At 39.5% G+C, this 24519-nt stretch overlaps 1 protein-coding gene across 1 annotated transcript in view; it reads right to left on the reverse strand.

The window, feature by feature from the left end:
* Positions 1-309: 309 nt before the first annotated feature.
* Positions 310-24519, reverse strand: part of LOC126474794 (peroxisomal leader peptide-processing protease-like) — a 787868-nt gene continuing 763658 nt past the window's right edge. Inside the window, exon 7 of the mRNA XM_050102270.1 lies at positions 310-483. Within this exon, the coding sequence (XP_049958227.1) occupies positions 310-483 (174 nt within the window). The remainder of the gene's footprint in view (positions 484-24519) is intronic.

Genomic DNA, 24519 nt, shown 5'->3' on the forward strand with positions numbered 1-24519 from the left:
CTGCGTGAGCGTAAACGCGTGCATTTCGGCTTCCTCGCCTAGTGACTTAGCTGTCTTGCCAAGTCACAACAAATTTTACAAGTAGTCATACTATGAAAGGAATATCTCAGTTACACATTCATTATATTAACAGACCTGGAGATACTGTTAAGCACAAAAGTACGAATAAATTATGTAGGGTGGCGCTACTTGAGTAACTGAGCCACCTCAGTACCCAAAAGACACTGAAACACTGGAATATCAGTTTGGTAGCGACCGGTCAGAGTGATGCTGGCGTAACTTACCATTTCCGCCGGTGTAGAGTGCCGCCTAGTTGTACTCACCCTTGCGGGCAGGCCGGTCCTCGAGGGGCACTGCGGGCGGCAGCGCGCGCTGGCCGGGCAGCTGCAGCACCGCCAGGTCGAAGGCGCGGCCCTCCGGCACGGCGAACAGCACGCGCGCCCGCCACGCGGCCGCTCCGGCGCGCACCTCCACCTCCCGCGCCTGCACACGGGGGCCCACATTCAACCTCAGCAATTACGCGTACACTGCATGACAAAAAAAGTGAAGCACCCCGAAGACACAGTGGGACGCCAACGTTTTTGTACACATACACATAATCAGCCGGCATATAAATGAGTTGAGTTGCTAGTCTCCGTGACAAGTAGAACGCCCACCACAGTACTTTAGTGTTGTTCGTGTTCAGCGTTGCTACTAGGTCTAGCTAGGTACATAATAGGCGTGAGTGTGTAACATCTTGAACGATCACTGTGAGGGACACAGACATGCTGCGCGCTTGTCTGAGACTAGTTATGGAACAACCGAGTGGTTTTAACAACGATTGGTTACTTGATTATTCTTTCTTTCAGTCGTTTTTTTCAATAAAATAAAACGAACTCAGTCTTCAAGTTTGTGTGGTTTCATTTATATTGTTTTTCAGCCTCTTCAGTTACACGTGAACCATGGCTATGGATATTAACTTCTGCACACACAGATAACATCTCTTATTTTGAGGATAGGTAAATAAAAAGCATATGTCTAAAAATGCAATATTTTTGAAACTCACGTAGTTATTTATTTACAGACGTGTTTCCGTACTTCTGACATTAAATATGGATTTTTCGTTGTTTTAAAAAGTTGACACGCGTGCAGGATTACAAGTTTATGTTAAAATAAATGAAAATTACTTTTTTATTTAAATTTGCTGAGGCTCTGTCACTCTCTTTCAGCTGATGAATTCTTCTCGGGTTATCAGCCGAGTGTTGGCGTCGTCTTGTCGCAACGTTTCAATGAGTTTCGTACCCATCATCTTGTGGCGAAGTATTTTAATTGAAGGAAATCAAAGAAACATAGCAAATGATGACAAATTTCTTGCAAAAAAGAACTTCAGGCAAGTGACAGTACACGCTTAAAAAGCAAGTGTTTAAGTCGCCAGAAGGTTAAAAAAATGTATATCTTATATGTTTTCTGGTCACATCACCTCAGCACTTACTAAAAGAGAAATATCGCTAATGGGTGCAAACCAGCGGAAAGAGTATGCGATTTCAGTCATTCTCGGCGTATTCCATGACGAATTCTTCTCGGGTTATCAGCCGAGTGGTGGCGTCGTCTTGTCGCAACGTTTCAATGAGTTTAGTACCCATCATCTTCTGGCGAAGTGTCACTTAACGTTTGCGCCTGCCATCCAAGAACAAGTAATGGGCTTCCCGCTACATTCTGAGTAATCCCCCACCATTGGTCTGAGACTAGCAGCAGCACGATTTCGGAATTATCGTCCCATGCGTAGGCCTGCCGCTAGGTCCAAAACAGAAACGGGTGCTTTTTGCAGTGGTGCAGTGACTGGGTAGCATCGACTGCTGGTGAATGGCGTCGCACTGTGCTCAGCGGTGAATCGCGGTTCTGCACCACCGCAGATGACCGTCGGCGAGCATCGCGGCGATCTGGGATGAGGTCCCATTCTTCCCCTGTTTTGGAGAGGCACACCGTTATTATTCTTAGCGTCACAGTGTGGGGTATGACTTCAGGTCATGGCTGATAGTGACTGAGGGCACAACGTTAAGTCACAGTCATTCGGCGTCCTCGCGTGCTACGATAATACTGTGGCGCCATTTTTCGACAGGACAGTGCTCGTCCACACGTGGCACGTGTCACTGTGAACGTTCTGCGCGATGTTGAGGTACTGCCGTGGTCAGCAACATCCCCAGACCTGTCCCACAGACAACACGCGTCGGACCAGCTCGGATGTCAGGCACCAACTACGAGGGCTATCCACAAAGTACATTACGTTTTCGTTTGTGTCCGTTAGAGGCGGGGCTAGTGCGGCCATCTTGGTGTCATGGCATTCCGCCGCTCAGTCGGCATCCTGCCGTGCTAGTGAGAGGTTCGTGCTGTACTCCGTTGAGTTACTGTGACAGTTTGAAATGTCAGCGTTAATTGAAAATGCCGCGAAGTGTGAAGTGCGTGCTGTAATAAGGTTTCTGACTGCAAAAAACTGTACACCTATAGAAATCTATCGGCAGCTTTGTGAAGTGTATGGGGACAACATAATCACTGCAGGTGGATTGCGTCAATGGGTCATAAAATTTAAAAATGGCCGAACTAACGTTCACGACGAAGAGCGAAGTGGAAGACCCAGCATAGTGACTGCCGAACTTGTCGAAAAAGTCGATGCCGCGGTCCGTGAAAACCGTAATTTCACAATAACGGAACTCTCTATGAGTTTTCCACAAATTTCACGAAGTCTGTTGCACGAAATCATTACCGAAAAGCTTGGTTACCACAAGTTTTGTGCAAGATGGATACCAAAAATCTTGACAGAGATTCACAAAAATCAGCGAATGGCTGCAGCGTTAACGTTTTTGGACGCTTACGAGAAAGATGGCGACTCATTACTCGATCGCATCGTTACTGGTGACGAAACATGGGTTAAGCATGTGAACTGCGAGACAAAATTGCAGTCAACGCAGTGGGGGCACACAAATTCCCCCCAAAAATCCAAGAAATGCATGCAGACAATGTCGGCAAGGAAAGTGATGGCGACTGTCTTTTGGGACAGAAAAGGTGTGATTTTTGTGGATTTCCTGGAAAGAGGCACTACAATAAACTCTTAAAGGTACTGCCAAACTCTGCACAACCTCAGAAGAGCAATACAAAACAAGCGCAGGGGAAAGTTGGGCTCAAAGATCTTGCTGCCACCCGTGACGTTCTCGAATCTTTTAAATGGGAGTTGTTTCCTCATCCGCCGTACAGTCCCGACCTGGCACCGAGCGACTTCCACTTATTCCCAGCAATGAAGAAGTGGTTGGCTATGCAGCGTTTTCATGACGACGCACAGAAGAGGTAACCACGTGGTTGAAGGCGCAGGCGGCCGAATTTTACGACGAAGGAATTTCCAAGCTCATCCAACGCTACGATAAGTGCCTTAATTTAAATGGCAACTATGTAGAAAAGTAGTATTTAAGTGTGGCTTTCATCTGTATATAATAAAAAAAATTTCCAATACTTTATTTATTTTTAATTCCAAAACGTAATGTACTTTGTGGATAGCCCTCGTACAACAGTAATGGACCAGCTTGCCTCAGGAGAGGATACAGCGGCTTTCTGACACTCTTCCCAGCAGACTCAGTGCATGCATCCCGGGTACCGGAGGTAAACGTCCTACTGCAAAGTTCTTTATAAATCTGATTCAATTTTGTAATCACCGAAGTAACGTCACATGCCCTCTGAGCCCGTTTCCTTCTCTCTTTCTGGCTACGTCATTGCTTTGGTCAGGCAGTGCATACAAACGGCTGCATGTTTTGTTTTAGTAAGCATACCAAGTGAATTTGTTTCATCAAAAATTCCTGGACACAGGGTAAACACACGGAACAAGACTCATAATCGCAAAGTAAATATGATAATCTCGAAAGAAGTATTTATTGAGTTGATACTACATGGCTCCCTTTTAGGGAGATGCGTTTTCCAAACGGTTCTGTCATTTTAACCCCTCCAACAAACAGGACTTGGAGAGCTACCTAAAATATTCCTTCGCTTGGACAACATCTTCCTTATTTGTGCAGAATGTTACATTTGCTGGCTATTTATTCATGTCTGAGTACAAAGCAAAATCGTAAAGAGCCAGTTCGAGTGAGCACAAGAGGTGGGGCAGCAATTCGTACTTCAAGTAATGATGAAGTATAGCGGTGATAATTTCAAATAAGTATAGTGACGCGAGGGAGGGAGGATTGTCTCATCCAAACAATGCAGTGGAAGTAGACGACATTTCCACAGGACTACTGATAGCTTTGGAGACCCAACCACGACAAAACTCTTCCATCTGGTGTGCAAGACAGGCGAAATACCCGTAGACATCAAGGAGAATATATTATTTCCAAATCCAAGGAAAGCATGTACTGACAGGTGGGGAAATTACCAAATTATCAGTTTAATAAGTCATACTTGCAAAATCCCCCCAGGGGACTCACACCTAGTGAGTACGAGGCTGGGGACCACAGGGCCCCGAGCTGAGTCCTGGCATTGCTTCCACTTACTTAAGCGAGGCTCCTCACTTTTATCTTTCCTATCTGGCCATCCACGGCGAACTCTTGTTATTTTCCGGACCTGACGCTATTAGTTTTCGAGGGCTAGGGATCTTTCATTTCCAACCTGTACTTCTCATGCAAAGGCGGCGTGTGTACTCCAGAGGAGCGGCTTGCCAAAGGCGTCTGTACCCCAGGTTAGGGGCGGCCTGGAGAGTTATATCGCCAATCTGTTCTGAAGCAAGCGTGGCGATTATGCTTCTCATCTTTGAGTCATGATGTGTGACAGTAAGGTAAAATGTTCCAGAGTTAAATTAGCCCCACGTTCGGATATCCGGATGTAAGCGAGCTGCTTTAGTGTCACAAAATCCCAAGTCCACAAAACGAGAGAAGCAATGCCTTCAAATCTGTATGTACAATTGTTGTATGCTAGTGCGAGATGACAGAGTAACGGAAATAGAAGAGGAACTAGAGAAAATTAACTGGGACATCATTGGTTTAAGTGAAGTGCGCCATAAAGGCGAAATCTGCCTTCGCTTGAATTCAGGAAATCTCTTACATTACTGTGGAGAACAAAATGGAAAATTAAATGGAGTTGAATTTTTAGTAAACAAAACCAATGCCGACAAGATAATAGTATTAGAAGGAATTTCAAGCAGAACTGCACGCTTGGTCCTAAAAATATCAGACAGGTATAAGATCCAAATAGTTCAAGCTTATGCGCCTATGTCTACTCACTCAGATGAAGAGATAGAATCTTTCTACGAATGTCTGAAGGAAACCTTTGGGAAATACAGAGATTGTTTTTATAAATTCATAATTGGAGACTTTAATGCCACAGTTGGAACATACAAAGAACGTGATTGAGTTGTTGGCAAATATGGAATAGACGAAAGCAGTGATAGAGGTGAGAGATTAGTACAATTTTGCAGAATGCATGAGAACACCTATTATGAATACATTTTTCGAAAAGCACTCAGATCGCAAATGGACTTAGAGGAGTCCTAACTTTGAAGTAAAAAACGAGATAGACTTCATTCTCACCAATGGGCCTCAAAGCATTAAAGATGTCACTGTGTTAAACATGTTCAAGACAAGCAGTGATCATCGATTAGTAAGAGTAAGATTTAAATTTAATACAAAATATGAAAGAATAAAACTAATTAAACGAAAAAGTAAAATATTAAATGTCAAAAATCTTAAAGAACGGAAAGAGGAATTTGAAGAAAGAATTCAGAGAAAATTAAAAGAATGCGAAGCAGAAGAAGTATCAAAGGTACTCATCACGACAGATGAAGAAGTGGATGGCTTCTGTAAATCTCAAAACCAACCCAAGAAACTGACAAATAAAACAACAGATTTGATGAACAAGAGAAGAAGAATGAATGTTGATACAGACAAAGACACGATAGAATATACAGATCTGTGCAAAGCTCTGAGAAAGAGCACGAAACACGACATCAAAAGTATGAAGAAGACGCGGTAAAAGCCAGTCTTGAGACTAAATCTAATTTAAACAAAGCCAAGCGAATGCTTATGATTGGAAGGAATCAGCTAACAGCATTAGACACAGATCAAGGCCGAATTACAGACAAGGAAAAAATACTTGAATATATTGGAAATTTCTGTACTAACCTATACAGCTGAAACGTCCCCTTTGAAGAATTATACACGACTGTCCTTAAACTGATACACAATATTTTTTTTTTAGCGCAACGCAATCTGACTTTCAAAAATCCCTACAAAAGAATGGCCCTGACTAACATTAAACTATACCTTTCACAAATCACTTACCTCACAAAAATTTTCGCTGCTCAAGCTACTGCAATACAGTGAGCGCCACTACTGCCAGCTAAATAAAAGATTCAAACTATGGAAGGCACTAACTGCTGATAGGGATAGTTAGCAAATGAAAGATATTAATAGAGAACAAACAATGTATTTACCTTGATATCATCATATATAAATATAGCAGTTCATGACAAATTTCAAAACTCCGCCATCTCTCTCCCCACATCCACCACTGCTGGCGGCTCACCTCCAACTGCGCAACGCTATGCGTTGTTCACATCCAGCTGCCGCTGCCCAACACTACAATGGCGAGTATTACAACAATGCAAAGCAGCCACAGACTGCACACAGCACAGCCAGTGATTTTCATACAGAGGTGGCGTTACCAATAAAAAAAAACCTAAACAGCCTACTTACATAGCCCCCATGCTACCCAAAAAAATTTTACAAATTTTTTTGGGCACTGGCCAATACATATTTGTTAAAAAATTTTTCACAATTACAATAACAAAGAAATCAAAGGCACACACTTATTGATACAATGTTGGTCAAAAGCTAAAATTTTCTCACAGTCCATACAGACAGTCCTCATCATTCGTCACAGTAAAATTGCAGTGTTTTTCTCAAAGTCTGAGCAGTAAAAGACAATGTACACAGACGTAGTGGATTTCCATGCAGTCTTGAAGAAGTAGTGTTGTCCTTCCAACGGAAAGACAGTGCTGACTCGACATGCAGACAGGTAATGGGCCACAACAGAGTAAACCCACAGCAGAGTCAGTCGACGTTTTGAAGAATATTGGTAGTTAGGTCATCACAGAGCAGACCCACTGTAGTCCTGGTAGAAATTACGGTACTGGTGGGCCACCAGAGGTGCAGACCCACTGCAGTCCTTGTAGCAATTGGTGGGCCATCAAAGATGCAGACCCACTGTAGTCCTGGTAGAGACGGCCAGCAGCCATCTGTTGCAAATGTGCAGGTGCACAATCACCATCGAAGAGTCTTGCGGACAATATAGCAAGTCCATAAACCACCACTTGTGCACTCACAAAGTTTCTGGAATTGTCTTTAGATCCAGCAATGCTGTTATCCAGTCCCTTGCTGAATCATTAACACACGTGCAAACACTATCAGTCCCTACTTCTCACATATTGTCCATGTACTATGACCAACAGAAATGTGTGCAGTGAAATGTTACTTAATTTGAAGAACTGGTAACAATTACAATTTGGTAACATAAAAATACAATAACAAAGGTACAAAATACATCATTAAAGAACATAATAATACAGATAACATTTGTAGTACAGGCTTTACAAAAGAATCGAACTAACATATACATCAGTGGAATTATGACATGAGTACATACATAAAAGATCACAATAACTTTTGAAACATCAACTTCACACATGAGCATTAAACAGAACGGAATTAATAATGTCTAACATCTTTACAAAGTAAATAACATATTATTAATGCCAATTATATTCGAGGATAACAGTATTCCTCATCATAGTGAATGTAGCTTAATATTAAAAGAAGAAAAAATTCTATGAAACTACACAGAGACAGGAAGAAAACAAATACACAAGGGTACACAAACACATAGTGGGATAACACAAAAGGGAAAGGACAGGGTTTGTTTTACTGCAGTATTTTGCATGGAGATCTCCCTTTGTTCATCATTATTCCCAAAAAGTCCTATCTAAGCCTGCCTTCTGTATTTTGTTCACATCCTCTGTCAATAATAGTTTTTCTCCACTGTACAGTATCCTATTTCTTATAAATTTATAATAGTTAGTTTCTTATATAGTCTACCCCCTCTTAAGCTAACTTAAATCTACTGAGCTCAGATGCTAAACTAAGGGACGAGGCAATGCAGCAGCACATAAAACAATTAATATAAACAGCAATAAAAAAATGGAAAATCGCAAAGCAAGCTACAGTAAATCTAAATTACCAAGCAATTCAACATTACAACTAATATGAGGCAATGCGCAGCAAACAAAAAAATAAATCTGGCTTAGCAGAGTAACACAAATTAAAGTTCAGTAGCACTATGCCTGGCAAACAGCAGCTTATATCTAAACATGACATAGCTCAAGCAGAAAAAATATTACAGTAAAGATAACAATGCAGATAAGGGAAATGTATAATCACATCTTAATGTCTAAGTAATTAAAGTGGTGCACCACAAATTATTCTACAAAAGAAATTACCAAGTACTTGAAAAGAAAATTATGTGTCCAGTTACTGTTACTAGTCCCTTCTTATTGTTCTTTCCCTTCCAAGTGCTCCTTTTTTTAAAGAATGTGGATTACAAAATTATCATTTAATAGATCTGTTGACAGAAAGTGTTCACATTAGCAAATGCATCTAAGTTTATTTTATAAAACTAATGCTGTAACACAGCTGGAAAACAGGTATCAAATGAAATAAGCAATTACGCAAACCAAAGCATACAAATATCATTCAATAGTCATGTGACATTTCATAAGTCAGTAGCTCTCAACTCTCTTAGAAAGACACTTGTCATTATCAGGTTTGCAGATGTAAGAATATTTCCCATCAGTTTATAAGCATTTCAGTAAGTAGCAGAAAGTAGGCGCTCCACAATATAATCATATGTTTCCAAGTAACGAGCGTGTCTTATTTGCGATGCTTTCCACAAAGGAATGTCAATAGCGAGGTTGATGGTGTCTCCTTTTTTTTTTTCTCCACCTGCGCCTCTGAAAGGCTAATGGATTTTTTTTTCGGGCGGCCGTCACCCAGGTGGGTGCCCGCGACGCATTACGTGCAGGTGGTCACTTAACTTTCTTACAGAAATATTTACGACAGCAGTTTCCGCTACAGTGACAGTCTCACATAAAAATATTTCACAGGTCAAGAATTAGCGTTGCAAATCTGTAGAAAGAAAATCCTATAAATATAAGTGTCCAAATAAAATATTCGTCAGCATTGTGATACAGTCACAAATTTACGCACATTTCATAACTCTTAAAGTACGATTCTTGGTTTCCAACATACTTCTTATTCCTCATATACGGTAGCATCATCTTATTGATCATAAACATATCTCAACAGCATAGTACACATCGTCGTCGTAATAATAACATCATAACACCTCAGTCAAATCTCAAAATCGTCGTAGCTTTCTGCAATAATTTCAAAACCTAAAAAAAATTCTCTGCTCATTTCAATCGTGTCATCTACCTCAAACGTACTTTAAAATTCATGCTCCCTTACCAAATACATCATTCAAAGCTCTTATAGTATCACAATGGTTCCGAAAAATATGAGCATTTCACAAAGTACAGACAAATTACAATTTCATAAGTGTGAAGTTATCCAACTGTGTAATTACGTAAACATCTGTCACTGATGTAGTAAAAAAAAATGTTTATCTCTCAGTTAAATGATCAGATAGCTGTGTAATTTGTGTGTTAGAGAAATATGGTACCGATGTGTAAATTTGTATAAGCAAATACCATATTAGCTAGGGCTCCTTGTGCTTGCCAAACACATGGTACACAAAGTAAGCGTGTACCTCCCTGAGAATTAATGTAATCATACCCTCAGGTGTTACAGATTACAGCAATGAAATGAAATGTATCACTGAAAACCTTTGTATCATTGTACTTCAAATATCTTTAAAAATAAATGTTTTAAGTACAAAATTAATCACTCAAATGCGTGTCCTGTAGTGCTAAATGTGCGTCTTGCTGTAAGATAATTCTGTGGAAGTGTCGTACTTATCGTCCTCCGAAAGCTAAGTTCTGCAGACGTCAATGTACTTACCTCATGATAAACAAAAGTGAAATGCTTTATGTATAGATATCTTAGTTATTACGCTTATTGCCATGATGAAGAAAGTACTGTGCTGTAACGTATTGTTGTGCTACGGAAAAGGCAATCTCATTGTAGCTATACCACAAAAGTTACTACTAAAACATGTTTTACTTTGCAGAATAAAACAGAAAAACTGTGCAGAAATAAAACAGAAACACTACAAAAGCAACATTGTAAATTGTCACTCATTAGAAGCGTCGTGATAAAACCGTGTAGTTGTCACTTAAACTAACCACTGTGTCGTCTGGTATCTCACAGAAAGTACATTAAACCCAGAATGTATTTTCAAGTAAACCAAAATGTTGCATTAAAATCTCATTAGCAGTACTGGTAAATGTTCTAAGTATGTGAGCCTTATAGTCGTTACGTAATCGTGCAACTAACAAGCAAGAATATACACACACAATAACACTGTGTCGTCTGTTCACAATAACAATGCATTCGTAATTTCTGTTTAAATATGTTCTCTTGGTTCTTGACTGGATATTTAACTTCAAACATTGTGGCATGTTAACAGTTTCTTAAGTCTGACACAGCATACTAGTAATGTAAAGTGAAAAGTTATATGGCAAAGACAAAGTTAAAAAGCAGATTATCTTTCAATAAACGGTTCTACATGTGAAATGTGGTACAATCTTTTACTCTTCCTAGTGCACAGAGTTTCAACTTCAAAGCAATTATCATGCAGTATACGTCGGTAAAGAATACTGGAATTTTTCTCAAGGTTAGCTTCTATGTTATTTTTCTCTGAGCCAGCCGGCGCACGTGGGTGCCTGCGGTGCGAGTCATTGTCTGTCCCTTTGTTGGCGCGCGTCGTTATTGGGATTAGGAGACCTAACTTCCACAAATTCGCCTTGCCGAGAGGGCCCAGCTCTGTTTAAAGCTCGCCAGTTCTGATGGAATTCAGGTCTGTCGTTATGTCGGTAGTTTACATAGTTTCTTGTTTGTCGGTCATGTGGTGGAGAATTTCTCCCTGAATCGTAACTCTGCGCCGAACTGTTGCGTCTGAAGTTATTCTGCCTCCCTTGATAATAATTGTTTTGGTTACCATATTGTCTATTTCTATGGTTATCTCTGTCATATTCATTTCTACGGAAATGCGATCTTTCTCTGTAACTATTTTTCTGCCAGCGGTTGTCATAAGGGTGGTGTCTGTTTTGGTCACGATTTGTGTTGTGAGAATAGCCTTGTCGTGTCCAGTTATTACTTCTGTCGTCACGGAATTGTGACGGATGTGACCTGTAGTGATTGTTTTCCTGGTTTCGCGTTCCGCGATTGTCAGTGTCAATTTATAATTCTTGTAACAGTCCCTGAAAAGCTTCAATGTCGTCTTTGCAACGTCCTGCTAAAATAATATGTCGTAAATGTTCAGGTAATTTGATTAAGCAAATGCGGATGAGTTCTGAGGGGCTGTATGGGTTTGACAGGTACTGATTCTTGTGCAACATGTCTTCAAAATATTTCATAAGACTGGAAAATTCAGATTGTTCGAAACGTTTCATCATTATGATGCTATGTTTTACTCGGTCTTGTGTGGCTTGAGACCAATATGCTGAGAGGAAGGCATGGTAAAATTCTCCTTCACTGTGACAATCGTGAATGACCAATCGCATTCTTACAGCTGGTTCATTCTCCAAGTAGCCACACATAAATTCTAATCTGTGTTCTAACGACCAGTTGGGAGGAAAACAATGCGAGAATTGATGGAGCCATGCTTGTGGATGAATGTCGTTGCCAGAATTCTTAAATGTTTTGAATTTACGTGTAGTAATGAACAGCTTATAGTCAAAATCATCATGTCGCCGAGTCGCATATCGGTCATTGTTAGGTCGTGTCGGCCGTTCCATCTCAAAATTCGGTGCACATTGCCAATTTCTTTCATAACTTCCGAAATGCCCCGTGTTATTATTTTGCGGCTTTTCCGCGTTTCTAAGTCCCTCTTCCCATGTTGGAGCGCCAGTGTCGTCTGAAATATGTAATTCTTGTATTACCTGTGTCAGCTGATCTTGTACTTCCCGGATTTCTCTTTGGTGTTGTGTATTAATTTGATTCTGATTTTGTTTGAATTTCCTTATTTGTTCATACTCTTTTGTGTCAGTGAAGGCTACGGGTCTTGTGTCATTCAGATCATCATCTACCTTTGTAGATAAGTTAGTGACCTGATCCGAAAGTTCGGCTACTTTCTCCGATAGTGTACTTATTTCTTCAGTGTGTTTTTCTGAACCAAGTTTCAGAGTATCTACTGTGTCCTTAAAGTTTTCCTGAGTTTTTGCAAGTTGCGTAACCAAATCGGTAGATGCAACTGAGTCAAATTTAGCTTGCAAGGTCTCATGATTTTCATGAACAATAATTTGCAGTTCTTTTATGGCTGCTTCGTGATTCTGTAATGCATTTTCATGCCGCAAAAAAATAGGTTGAAAATGCTCACAAATTTGTGCTTTTACGTCATTACAGACTTTTTGACATTTCGATTCAATGTTATGTAACTCAGTAGTTAAATCTTCACGTGTTTGTTCAAGTGTTTGTTCCAATGAGTCTAACTTTTTAAGGTTTTGTTCCACTGTGTCTAACTTTTGAAGCTTTTGCTGTGTTTGTCTCTGATTTTGTTCCATTGTGTCTAACTGTTGCTAAAGGAGATTTAAAACGAGAAATATTACGACGAATTAAACTGGGCTGGCAAGCTTACGGGAGGAATGCTTCAATTTTGAAATCTTAAGATGTCGGTTGAGCTGAAGAAATCTATTTTTGACCAATGTATATTGCCAGTAATAACTTATGGTTGTGAAAGATGGACATCCCAAAGAGGAATGGAAACATCAATGTTGGGTTACACGAAAAAAGACAGGAAGAGAGCAGTTGAAATTAGACGAACAACAAAGGTCACCGCCATAATGGAAAGAGTGAATACAGTGAAATGGCAGTGGGCTGGTCATGTTGCTCGAACAAAAGATGGTAGATGGTCTAAACAAGTCCTACACTGGAACACAATTCACCAAAAAAGACCTAGAGAAAGACCACCAGACAGATGGGACAGAGATATTAGGAAGGCAGTGGGATTTAATTGGCAATGGAAAGCTCAGGATTGGAAAAAATGGAAGATCTTAACTGGGATGCTTTGTTACACGCCGACTCGAAGAGGCCACGTCATTAAGTGTTAGAATTGGATGATGATGATGATGATGACTTGCAAAATACTAATACGAATTCTCTACAGAAGAATGGATAAACTGGTAGAAGCTCGGGGAAGATCATATTGGATTTCGGAGAAACGTAGGAAGATGTGAGGCAATACTGGCCTAACGATTTATAATAGAGGGCAGAGTGCGGAAAGGCAAACCAAAGCTTATAGCAGCTCTTGACAATGTTGAACGGAGTGTTCTCTTTGAACTTTTGAAGATATCAGGGGTAAAATGCAGGGAGCGAAAGGCTATTTCCAATTTGTGCAAAAATCAGAAGGCATTTATAAGAGGCAAGGGGCAGGAAAGGAAGCAACGGTTGTGAAGGGAGTGAGACAGGGTTTTAGCCTGTCCCCGGTGTTGTTCAGTCTGTACATTGACCAAGCAGTAAAGGAAACCAAAGAAAATTTCGAAATAGGAATTAACGTTCATGGAGAAGAAATAAAAAACTTTCAGGCTCTGCGATGACTCTGTAATTTTATCAGCTACAGCAAAGGACTTGGAAGAGCAGTAGTAGTATCTTTAACGATGCACGATGAACATCAACAGCAAAACAAGGATAGTGGAATGTAATCGAATTAAGGCACGTGATGCTGAAGGAATTGTGTTAGGAAACAAAACACTTTAAGTAGTAGATGAGTTTTGCTATTTGGGCAGCAAAACAACTGATGATGGCCGAAGTAGGGAGGGCACAAAATGTAGTCTGGCAATAACAGAAGGTATATAGAGATAGCAGATTCAGAAGGAAATAGGCTGCAATAGTTTATTGGAAAAGAGGAGGCTTTACATGATATAGTAGCATTGTGGGTTCTACGAAACTTATCTTCGGACTGAAAGCCATAACAAGGGCACAAAATGTAGTCTGGCAATAACAGAAGGTATATACAGATAGCAGATTCAGAAGGAAATGGGCTGCAATAGTTTATTGGAAAAGAGGAGGCTTTACAGGATATAGTAGCATTGTGGGTTCTACGAAACTTATCTTCGGACTGAAAGCCATAACAACTACAACATTAATTACGCCCTGAATAAGGAATACAGTATAGTTTTCCATTATGTAGCAGATATATCCACATGTAACTCAGCAGCTAAGTTATATGGCTCATAGACGCCTTACGACTGCGAGAGATACATTATGTGTGAATCGTGATATAAAAACTCTTTGGATAGAATGTGGAACATTCCGTGTACAATGGACTGAGTACTTCCGATTGAGAATTGTGGAGAGTAGGATCGCAGTGGAACTGTAATTAGCGGCATTGTTGTAAGCTGCCATTTTGAATACCGAATGTAATTGCATTGTGGGTTCTACGAAACTTATCTTCGGACTGAAAGCCTTAACAACTACAACGTTAATTACGCCCTGAATAAGGAATACAGTATAGTTTTCCATTATGTAGCAGATATATCCACATGTAACTCAGCAGCTAAGTTATATGGCTCATAGACGCCTTACGACTGCGAGAGATACATTGTGTGTGAATCGTGATATAAAAACTCTTTGGATAGAATGTGGAACATTCCGTGTACAATGGACTGAGTACTTCCGATTGAGAATTGTGGAGAGTAGGATCGCAGTGGAACTGTAATTAGCGGCATTGTTGTAAGCTGCCATTTTGAATACCGAATGTAATTGCATTGTGGGTTCTACGAAACTTATCTTCGGACTGAAAGCCTTAACAACTACAACGTTAATTACGCCCTGAATAAGGAATACAGTATAGTTTTCCATTATGTAGCAGATATATCCACATGTAACTCAGCAGCTAAGTTATATGGCTCATAGACGCCTTACGACTGCGAGAGATACATTGTGTGTGAATCGTGATATAAAAACTCTTTGGATAGAATGTGGAACATTCCGTGTACAATGGACTGAGTACTTCCGATTGAGAATTGTGGAGAGTAGGATCGCAGTGGAACTGTAATTAGCGGCATTGTTGTAAGCTGCCATTTTGAATACCGAATGTAATTTGATGAATTTCGATAACATTTCATCTCATACGAGAGGATGACGTGTACTGAAATGCAGGTAGGAAATCCGTTTATGGAAAAATATAATTTCACGAATATAAAAGGTACGCTCAACTCTCTGGGTATTTTAATTTCTCCATTGTGACTCGAAATATTATTTGGTGTGTCCTAACTCATAGGGAACTTTGTATCCTGGGAGATCTCAAGAGCCTGCGCCATTAACTTAACTTCACCTTCACAGAAAGAGGAAATTTGAACTGGCCAGGACTCTGTGTATAATATTTGTGTGTATCTGTTTCATGCCACAACGGAACGAGTACAGCTGCTATGACATTGGGTGCAGACTACGGAGGTCCGTCACATGCGAATTTCATCCCAGAAAGTCGACGGAAGGCAACATATAAAGGCAAGACCTCTAATTAATTATCTTTCTGCATCTTCTATGCCACAAACTTGGTTCTGGTAGTGGGTAGAAGTGGCAAGGACTTTGTTGCTGATGTATGTAAACGATAGTTTTCCATTTTCGCTATCATTCTGTAGACAAAATTCTGGAGCGGTTGTTTGCGAAGTGCTACGATATTTCAATTGTGTGTGAAATAGTGACTCAATGTATTGTGAGAGTTAATCTGAAAAGTAGCATTTACGGAATTGTTAGCAGCATTTCATGGTTTTAACTCGCGCGCAGTTTGAAATGCAAGCGGAACAAGAAGCAGTCAGCTAATGTAAAAGACGCTGTAGACGACCCTACAACTGCGGCGCAGGATCTAGCTAGATTATCAGCACCCACGATCGTCCCCCTCACCGCAATTACGCAAATGATTAGTTTACTATCTGATAATATGGCTCATATCGTGCAAGCTCAGACAGCCACGGCACATTGGGCAGCTAATTATGGCACAAGCGCAGTCTAAAACAGAGACACAGCTTGACTTAATTCCGCTGATCCTGCAAAATCAAATCGATATACGTGTGACGATAGCTGAGGCCTTGTTGAATGAGTTAGAAGACAGGCTCAGGACAAATTTCCAATAGAGATCGGAAAGATGGATGGTACTGTCAATGAAACTGTGACTGCACAGAATCAGGTAGAAGAAACAGTTACTAGCCTCAGCAAAACAGTGCAAGATATTTCCTACGGACAGGGAAATAAAGTAAAAAAAAATTGAGGTACATAAGCGGTTATATTTCGGAGGAAATAGAGAACTGGGCAAAGGCGACGGAGTAGCAGCTGAATCAGGCGATAACAGACGGCGTAAAATATTCTGTCTCATCCTTACCCCCCGCGATGAATTGCGAGAAGAGAATCTCCTTAAGAAAGGGTTAGAAGAGGTTAAGACTCAGCTAGGCTCCGATTTGGTGAAATGGACGGATCAAGTCGAGGAATCTGTTAACGTGACCAAAGGAAAGCTAGAAGAGTTTCGAGGGGTGGTGAACAGCGGTAACAATGTATATCAAGCTCCACGATCACAAACTTCGGGCGACGCACCCAGCTACGAAAACCCAAAGGTGTATTCGTATACTATAGGCCCCCATATAGCCTACAAGAAGCTACTACCGGCCAGTACATGTATTCTACACCTAATATCGAAAAGAGAATGCTCAAGTATGGGCAATTTCAGATATTTAATCGCGATAAGAAAACGATAAATCCTGTTCGTGCGAAACTTCAGGGGAGCTTCGCCAAGGAACTGGACTGATTCACAGAAGATAAGATATGTACCAGGTTATATTCACGGAGGAGGTGCACTATGGGCAACCGATGCATGTGAATCTTGTCGGACTTAACGATGAATTTGAGCAGGAGTTCTATTACAAAAGTAACAGATAGTGGCAGTGGGCATTAGTAGCGTACAAGAGAGGAGCGGAAGCGTCTACTTCAGTAGATCCAGTTAGTAGGTTCTGGTTCTAGCTCACTCACTCGTTTCACTCGTTTGTTCACTAGAAAATGGAGACTTCTCCAGAACCTACTAAATGAATCTACTATTATCCGCTCGTCAGGTCTAACTCACTCAATTTCATTTAAAATTACTTAGAAAAATTAATAAAAATGGATAATTTTTCGTATCACGTTCACCAATTCTCAAAATTAATTATTTTTTCCATTCAAAAGTTGAATGTAATAAATAAAATTTAATATTTTTTCATAAAAGGTGAATGTAAGAAAATAAAATTTAATACTGTTCCATAAAAGGTGAATATAAGAAAATAAATAAAATGAATTCCAGTGAACATCAAAAGTATCTTTTATTTTTCCAGGGACCGTGAGCCTGAACCTGGAATAATAAATTCATTATAAAAAAGTCCAAAATTTTTCACACTGTGAATTCAATATCATGAAAATCATTATTTCTATTTTTAAGTTTCTTCATTCTGTTATATTTCATTCTCATCTGCTCGTTTTTAATTAACTGAAAATCTCAAACTGTAGTAATTTTTAGTAATTTTAGAGTATCTATCTGGTAACATAATCTTAAACTCATTATTAAGCTCCATAATAATTTTTTCTCCATATCTAGTATATAAATATTCACTCCCAGTAACATTATATGAAACATTTATCTCTAGCTTACTTAATTTTTTAATTTCTTTCGAGATACTTACATTGTTGAACCTCTTTATTAGAGTCTCCATTTATACAGAAAAAATCTTATTAGATTTTTTTATAATTTGTAAAGCGACTTAAGTCTCAGATAGCGTAATGACCATATGGTAATGTATCTGTTTTATCTTTCGAAACATATCGTTTGTCATCATCGGGACTCAATGCTTTCTTGTTTGTTTCAACTGTGTATATTTCGTGTTTTTTACTTTGAATGATATTAATGCCTCTGTACTGTTCACTATTATTAAAAAACAATCTTTATAATCATATAAGCTTATTCTACTTTTGACAATACATTCCTTAACTCCTTCAGATTTTTTCTCTGTTTCATCACCAACTTTATAAGGATACGTTTTTCCTCTCAGACTACAAAGTTCTTCCATTATTTTTCCATTGCATCAGCTATCATTTTTCATACAGCTTTCTTGTTAACTTATGGGAAACAATAAATATTATTTCCAGGATAATCACTAGTATCAAATTTATCAATCTTTGATTTCATATCTTCATAAAAATCTTCAGTTTGTGTATTATAGATACAACTGTCTGTATCTTGATAACACAATTCAGTATTTTCTCCATATTTTGGTTTCATTACTCTGTAGTGAAAATCATACACTCCTGGAAATGGAAAAAAGAACACATTGACACCGGTGTGTCAGACCCACCATACTTGCTCCGGACACTGCGAGAGGGCTGTACAAGCAATGATCACACGCACGGCACAGCGGACACACCAGGAACCGCAGTGTTGGCCGTCGAATGGCGCTAGCTGCGCAGCATTTCTGCACCGCCGCCGTCAGTGTCAGCCAGTTTGCCGTGGCATATGGAGCTCCATCGCAGTCTTTAGCACTGGTAGCATGCCGCGACAGCGTGGACGTGAACCGTATGTGCAGTTGACGGACTTTGAGCGAGGGCGTATAGTGGGCATGCGGGAGGCCGAGTGGACGTACCGCCGAATTGCTCAACACGTGGGGCGTGAGGTCTCCACAGTACATCGATGTTGTCGCCAGTGGTCGGCGGAAGGTGCACGTGCCCGTCGACCTAGGACCGGACCGCAGCGATGCACGGATGCACGCCAAGACCGTAGGATCCTACGCAGTGCCGTAGGGGACCGCACCGCCACTTCCCAGCAAATTAGGGACACTATTGCTCCTGGGGTATCGGCGAGGACCATTCGCAACCCTCTCCATGAAGCTGGGCTACAGTCCCGCACACCGTTAGGCCGTCTTCCGCTCACGCCCCAACATCGTGCAGCCCGCCTCCAGTGGTGTCGCGACAGGCGTGAATGGAGGGACGAATGGAGACGTGTCGTCTTCAGCGATGAGAGTCGCTTCTGCCTTGGTGCCAATGATGGTCGTATGCGTGTTTGGCGCCGTGCAGGTGAGCGCCACAAACAGGACTGCATACGACCGAGGCACACAGGGCCAACACCCGGCATCATGGTGTGGGGAGCGATCTCCTACACTGGCCGTACACCACTGGTGATCGTCGAGGGGACACTGAATAGTGCACGGTACATCCAAACCGTCATCGAACCCATCGTTCTACCATTCCTAGACCGACAAGGGAACTTGCTGTTCCAACAGGACAATGCACGTCCGCATGTATCCCGTGCCACCCAACGTGCTCTAGAAGGTGTAAGTCAACTACCCTGGCCAGCAAGATCTCCGGATCTGTCCCCCATTGATCATGTTTGGGACTGGATGAAGCGTCGTCTCACGCGGTCTGCACGTCCAGTACGAACGCTGGTCCAACTGAGGCGCCAGGTGGAAATGGCATGGCAAGCCGTTCCACAGGACTACATCCAGCATCTCTACGATCGTCTCCATGGGATAATAGCAGCCTGCATTGCTGCGAAAGGTGGATATACACTGTACTAGTGCCGACATTGTGCATGCTCTGTTGCCTGTGTCTATGTGCCTGTGGTTCTGTCAGTGTGATCATGTGATGTATCTGACCCCAGGAATGTGTCAATAAAGTTTCCCCTTCCTGGGACAATGAATTCACGGTGTTCTTATTTCAATTTCCAGGAGTGTATATCAGTTCAAATGGTTCAAATGGCTCTGAGCACTATGGGAATTAACTTCTGCGGTCGTCAGTCCCCTAGAACGTAGAACTACTTAAACCTAACTAACCTAAGGACGTCACACACATCCATGCCCGAGGCAGGATTCGAACCTGCGACCATAGCAGTCATGCGGTTCCAGACTGTAGCGCCCAGAACCGCTCGGCCGGCCATACATCAGTTCCTTAGATAAATCAATTATACTCATTACAGCATAGATTGGTTTATTAAACATGATTTCTATCTTATTCATATGAATAACAGTAAAATTTTCATTAAATATAGTTCTTGCTTTAAAGTTTGGCTTTTGCTATTAATTTATCACATTTTTCAACACCTGACGCTAATTTTATAGCCACTCTATTTCTAATATTTTCCATTGTCTTGCCAAAGACCTTATTACAGTAAACTTCCGTGTAGCCTAATCGCATGTATCAGAAATCCGCTTTTTCCGAACAAATTTTTCCGATTTTCGCGGCTCATATTGGCGCTGTCTGACGCATTGCGCAGCTACGCCTTTGGCTAGCTAGACTTACTCTTGACAAGTTTCAACTTGTCTGCGCCTAAAGCCATGCTTCCGCTGATGTTTTAGGCAGTCAACTGCTAATCAGTGCACTAGCGTGTGTCAAAAGTCCGAATGTTGTCAATTCGTGCGTGTGTTGGTTGAAGTTTTAGCGTGTTTCTTGTTCGTATTGCAAGGTTTCATGCCATTGCCATCTCTTGGCACTCCTTGGAAGTACTGTATGTACGGTATTGCCCTACGTAGCGGGACGTAGCCCTGTCGAAACCGACAATGAGAGTGCGGTGCCAAACACTTTCCGCCTGTTGTTGGTATATCAGACGAAGGCGAGCGCTTAACAATTCAACAGTGAAGTACAAGGCACTGTTGTGTTTCCACGTGGATTTGAGTACGACAGTGGAGAGGAGATAGATGTATCGAATGTTTTCATTCGATGGCTGCCACAACCTGAGTTCAAACATCAAAAGCTTTGTCTAGTGCGTCTTGAGTGTTGTCAAATCGTGCGTCTGTGTATCTTCGATTTAACGTTTCGTGCTCGCACTACATGCTTTAAAATGTCCAGAGATAAAAGTGGCCAAAAACCAAAAGAGAATCAGTCGAGTGTCGGTAAAAAAACGCTGAACGTGACTAAGGGCACGAAACGAAAAAAGAATGTGATTTCGTTGGAACAAAAGCTTCGCGCTTTGCAGAGAATTGATGCTAGTGAGCCACCCGTGAAAGTTGCTACTCATTTGAACGTCGGTAGGAAAACGATTGTTGATTGGAAAAAAAATCGATCATAAATTGAAAAATTCTGTGCCATCCAAGCGTCAGGCAGCGCAGTGACATCTCGAAAAACAATGAGAAAGGGCCTAATTTTTGTGGCACGAATAAATAAGAGCCACAGGTGTGCCAATTCCAGGTGCTCTACTTCATCAAAAAGCGATTGGATTGCTGACGCTTGGAATATAATTCCTCCAGTTTTTTCTCTCGTTATGTCTTGGAAGAACTCTTTGATCATAAGGCAACTCATCAGTGGTGGGAAGAAGAAGGCAACACCGTAACTGAAGCTGATGTGCCAGAAACAGATGAAAATGAAGTAATATCGGTGAATTTGCTGGAGAAGCTACCGGATTGTGAAGACGCGAACTGCGAAGAGGTTGAAGAGTGGATAGAAAACGACTTTTTTGATTTGACTGAGGAAAAAATCGTCCATATTGCGACTAATCAGAAAGTGTCAGGAGAACATGTCTCTCATGACGAAGCAGAGAAAAATATTCCTCACACAGTTGGTCACGAAGCGATCCAAACCACCCTGGAGTACATCAGCCAACAGGAGGAGGCGACTTATCCCGAAACCGTTTGTTTTCAACTTTGGAGATATATTGCCGCAACGAAAGTTTTTCAAGCAAAAAAACAAAAAAACCATTATGGACTTTTTTTACCAAAAAATAAATTCTAATGAGGCGTCCTAGAATTTCAACGTCCATAAGTCAAAAGGTCTTTTTTTAATTTTTTTTTTTTTACTTTAATGTTCCTCCAGACAAATCTTTTGTTCCTCTGAGTAATTTCTAGATTGGTTTCGTAACTTTGTACAGTAGTTAATTTTTTTATTCAGAAGAGTAGGTAACAAAATTAAAACTGCTGTTTTTTCCTGCTGCCAGATAAAGCGTATTTTTTTTCCTGTAAGAACGCAAAATAAACGAGGATTTAAAAACTTTGAGTTTTCAATCATTCTTTGGCGCCTTTTTAACACATCACAGCAATTTTTTCAGTCAAAAACATGCAGGCTTATTCACAACCATATCAATAACATTCTACGTAGCCCACGAGCATTTTAGAATCATATTTAGGGGTATTGATGCACTTCAAGGTGTTTCACGAGTGAAGGCAGGGGGCTTCCGTTTATCCGAAATTTTCGTTATCCGAATCGGCCACCATCCCGATCATCTCGGATATATGGGAGTTTACAGTATTCGTAAGTCTACAGAAACCTTTTTCAAAAGCAAGAAGACAGAAATGCTAAAATTATAAATCTGTGTTTCAAGATTAAAATGCATTATCAAGATATGAGAGAAAACTTAAATAAATTGGTAGGTGAAGAATACCAAATAGAATAGATGAAGAATACCAAATAGAATACTTAGATTTAATTTTACTTAAAATGGCAGTGCAAAAATTACAGTTTACCACAAGGAAAAGAATGCTTTTGTAGAATTAAAAGGTTCAAATAAACATAGTACAAACAAATATATCAAAAAGATTCTTAAGGCAATTAATAGATATTATTTGGAAGAAAACGATTCGGATTCTAGTAAAGAAAACGAAATAGATGGCGATAAATATTGCAAAGGCGATTTTCCACAAGAAGAAGCTGTAAAAGAGCACAATGGTGGTCGAATTTACCAAAGAAGAATTTGATTTTTATTTGCACTTTTGTTTGTTTAAAATACGAAATGAGATTTTAGACTTCATTCATTATGGAATAAGACAATTAAAATATAATTGTATACAATCTTTAAATAATTAATATCTTGATTAACAATAATTTTTTTATTGGAATAGAGACGAAATTTTTCAACTTAAAAATGGAGGTAAAATAATTGAACTTGAAACAAAGATGAATTAATTAAACTCAAAACAAAGATAAACTAAGCAGAGCAGTTAACTTATAGCTGGTAATACAGCAGGTCTCGATATATTTTCAGTTGAACGGATGATCTGTTAAATTCGAAATGGTGATAAATAATAGAATAAACAACCAAATGATGAATGAATGTCAAACAAATGTTTAATGAACATTAAATTAAACATAAAAGTTAACAGATATAAAATTAACAGTTTTAAATGTTACGATTAATGTTAATTTTAACATTCGATATTCATTCCATAATGAATATAGTTTAAAATTTAATTACAGATTTTAAACAAACGAAACAACAATTAAAATTTAAATTCTTCTTTGGCAAATTCGACCACCATTGTGCTTTTTACAGATTTTTCTTATGGAAAATGGTCTTTATAATATTTATCGTTATATATTTCACTTTCTTCACTAGAATCCGAATCGTTTTCTTCCAAATAACATCTGTTAATTACCTTAAGAATCATTTTTATATATTTGTTTCTACTATGTTTATTTAAATCATTTAATTCTAGAAAAGCATCTTTTTCCTTATCACAAACTGCAATTTTTGCACAACCAGTTTTTAGCAAAATTAAATCCAAACATTTGATTTGATATTCTTCATCTAACAAATTATTTAATTTTTCTCTCATATCTTGGTAATGCATTTTATTCGTGAAAAAGTAATCTATAATTTTAAAGATTCTGACTTCTTCCATTTACTACTACAAATTTTTAAGAGAATCTAGCAAATGTCCTTTGCATTTTTTTAAAAAAATGATGGATCTAAATCTTTAAATTCCATATTTAAATGTTGTTCACAGTGATGTCCATAATATTCTTATAATTCTGATTTTGGTTACTAAAATCTATATTATTCCAGGCATTATTTTGTTGAAATTTTAATGATTGTAAACAATCTGTTATTGGATTAAATTCTTATTATTCTTTCAAAATTTGGCAGGATTATTTTAGGGGCCACCTAAATATATACAAAGTTCAGAAGGTCCAAGCATATCCACTGCAATGTTAAAGGGAAATAAAATAATATTATAATTTTTAAGTATTTTTACTAAATTCTGCTTACTATTAATTTTTAATCTCTGGAAATATATATAAAAATCCTAAAATATTTTTAATTAAAAAAGGTGTAGAAAATAATTATTCCAAAAGATATTGTACCTTGGGAAACAGACGGATTTGTTTACATAACTAAGGAAATTGTAGAAAAGGAATGGTTTTTGTTATGATTTGGCTACTTAGGATATAATATCTACCATAATTATTCTATAGAGGATGGAAATTCGTTATGTTTTTGGAGATTATTAATTTTGTAAATATATACCAAATTTAGTTGGGATTAGTAACGAATATCCACCATTAATGTTAGATTTTTAAACAGGTTAACATAATTATTCCAGAGAAGTTCGAAACAATTAAA

The sequence above is a fragment of the Schistocerca serialis genome, chromosome 4, assembly GCF_023864345.2.
Source record: "Schistocerca serialis cubense isolate TAMUIC-IGC-003099 chromosome 4, iqSchSeri2.2, whole genome shotgun sequence".
Classification (NCBI taxonomy): Eukaryota; Metazoa; Arthropoda; class Insecta; order Orthoptera; family Acrididae; genus Schistocerca; species Schistocerca serialis.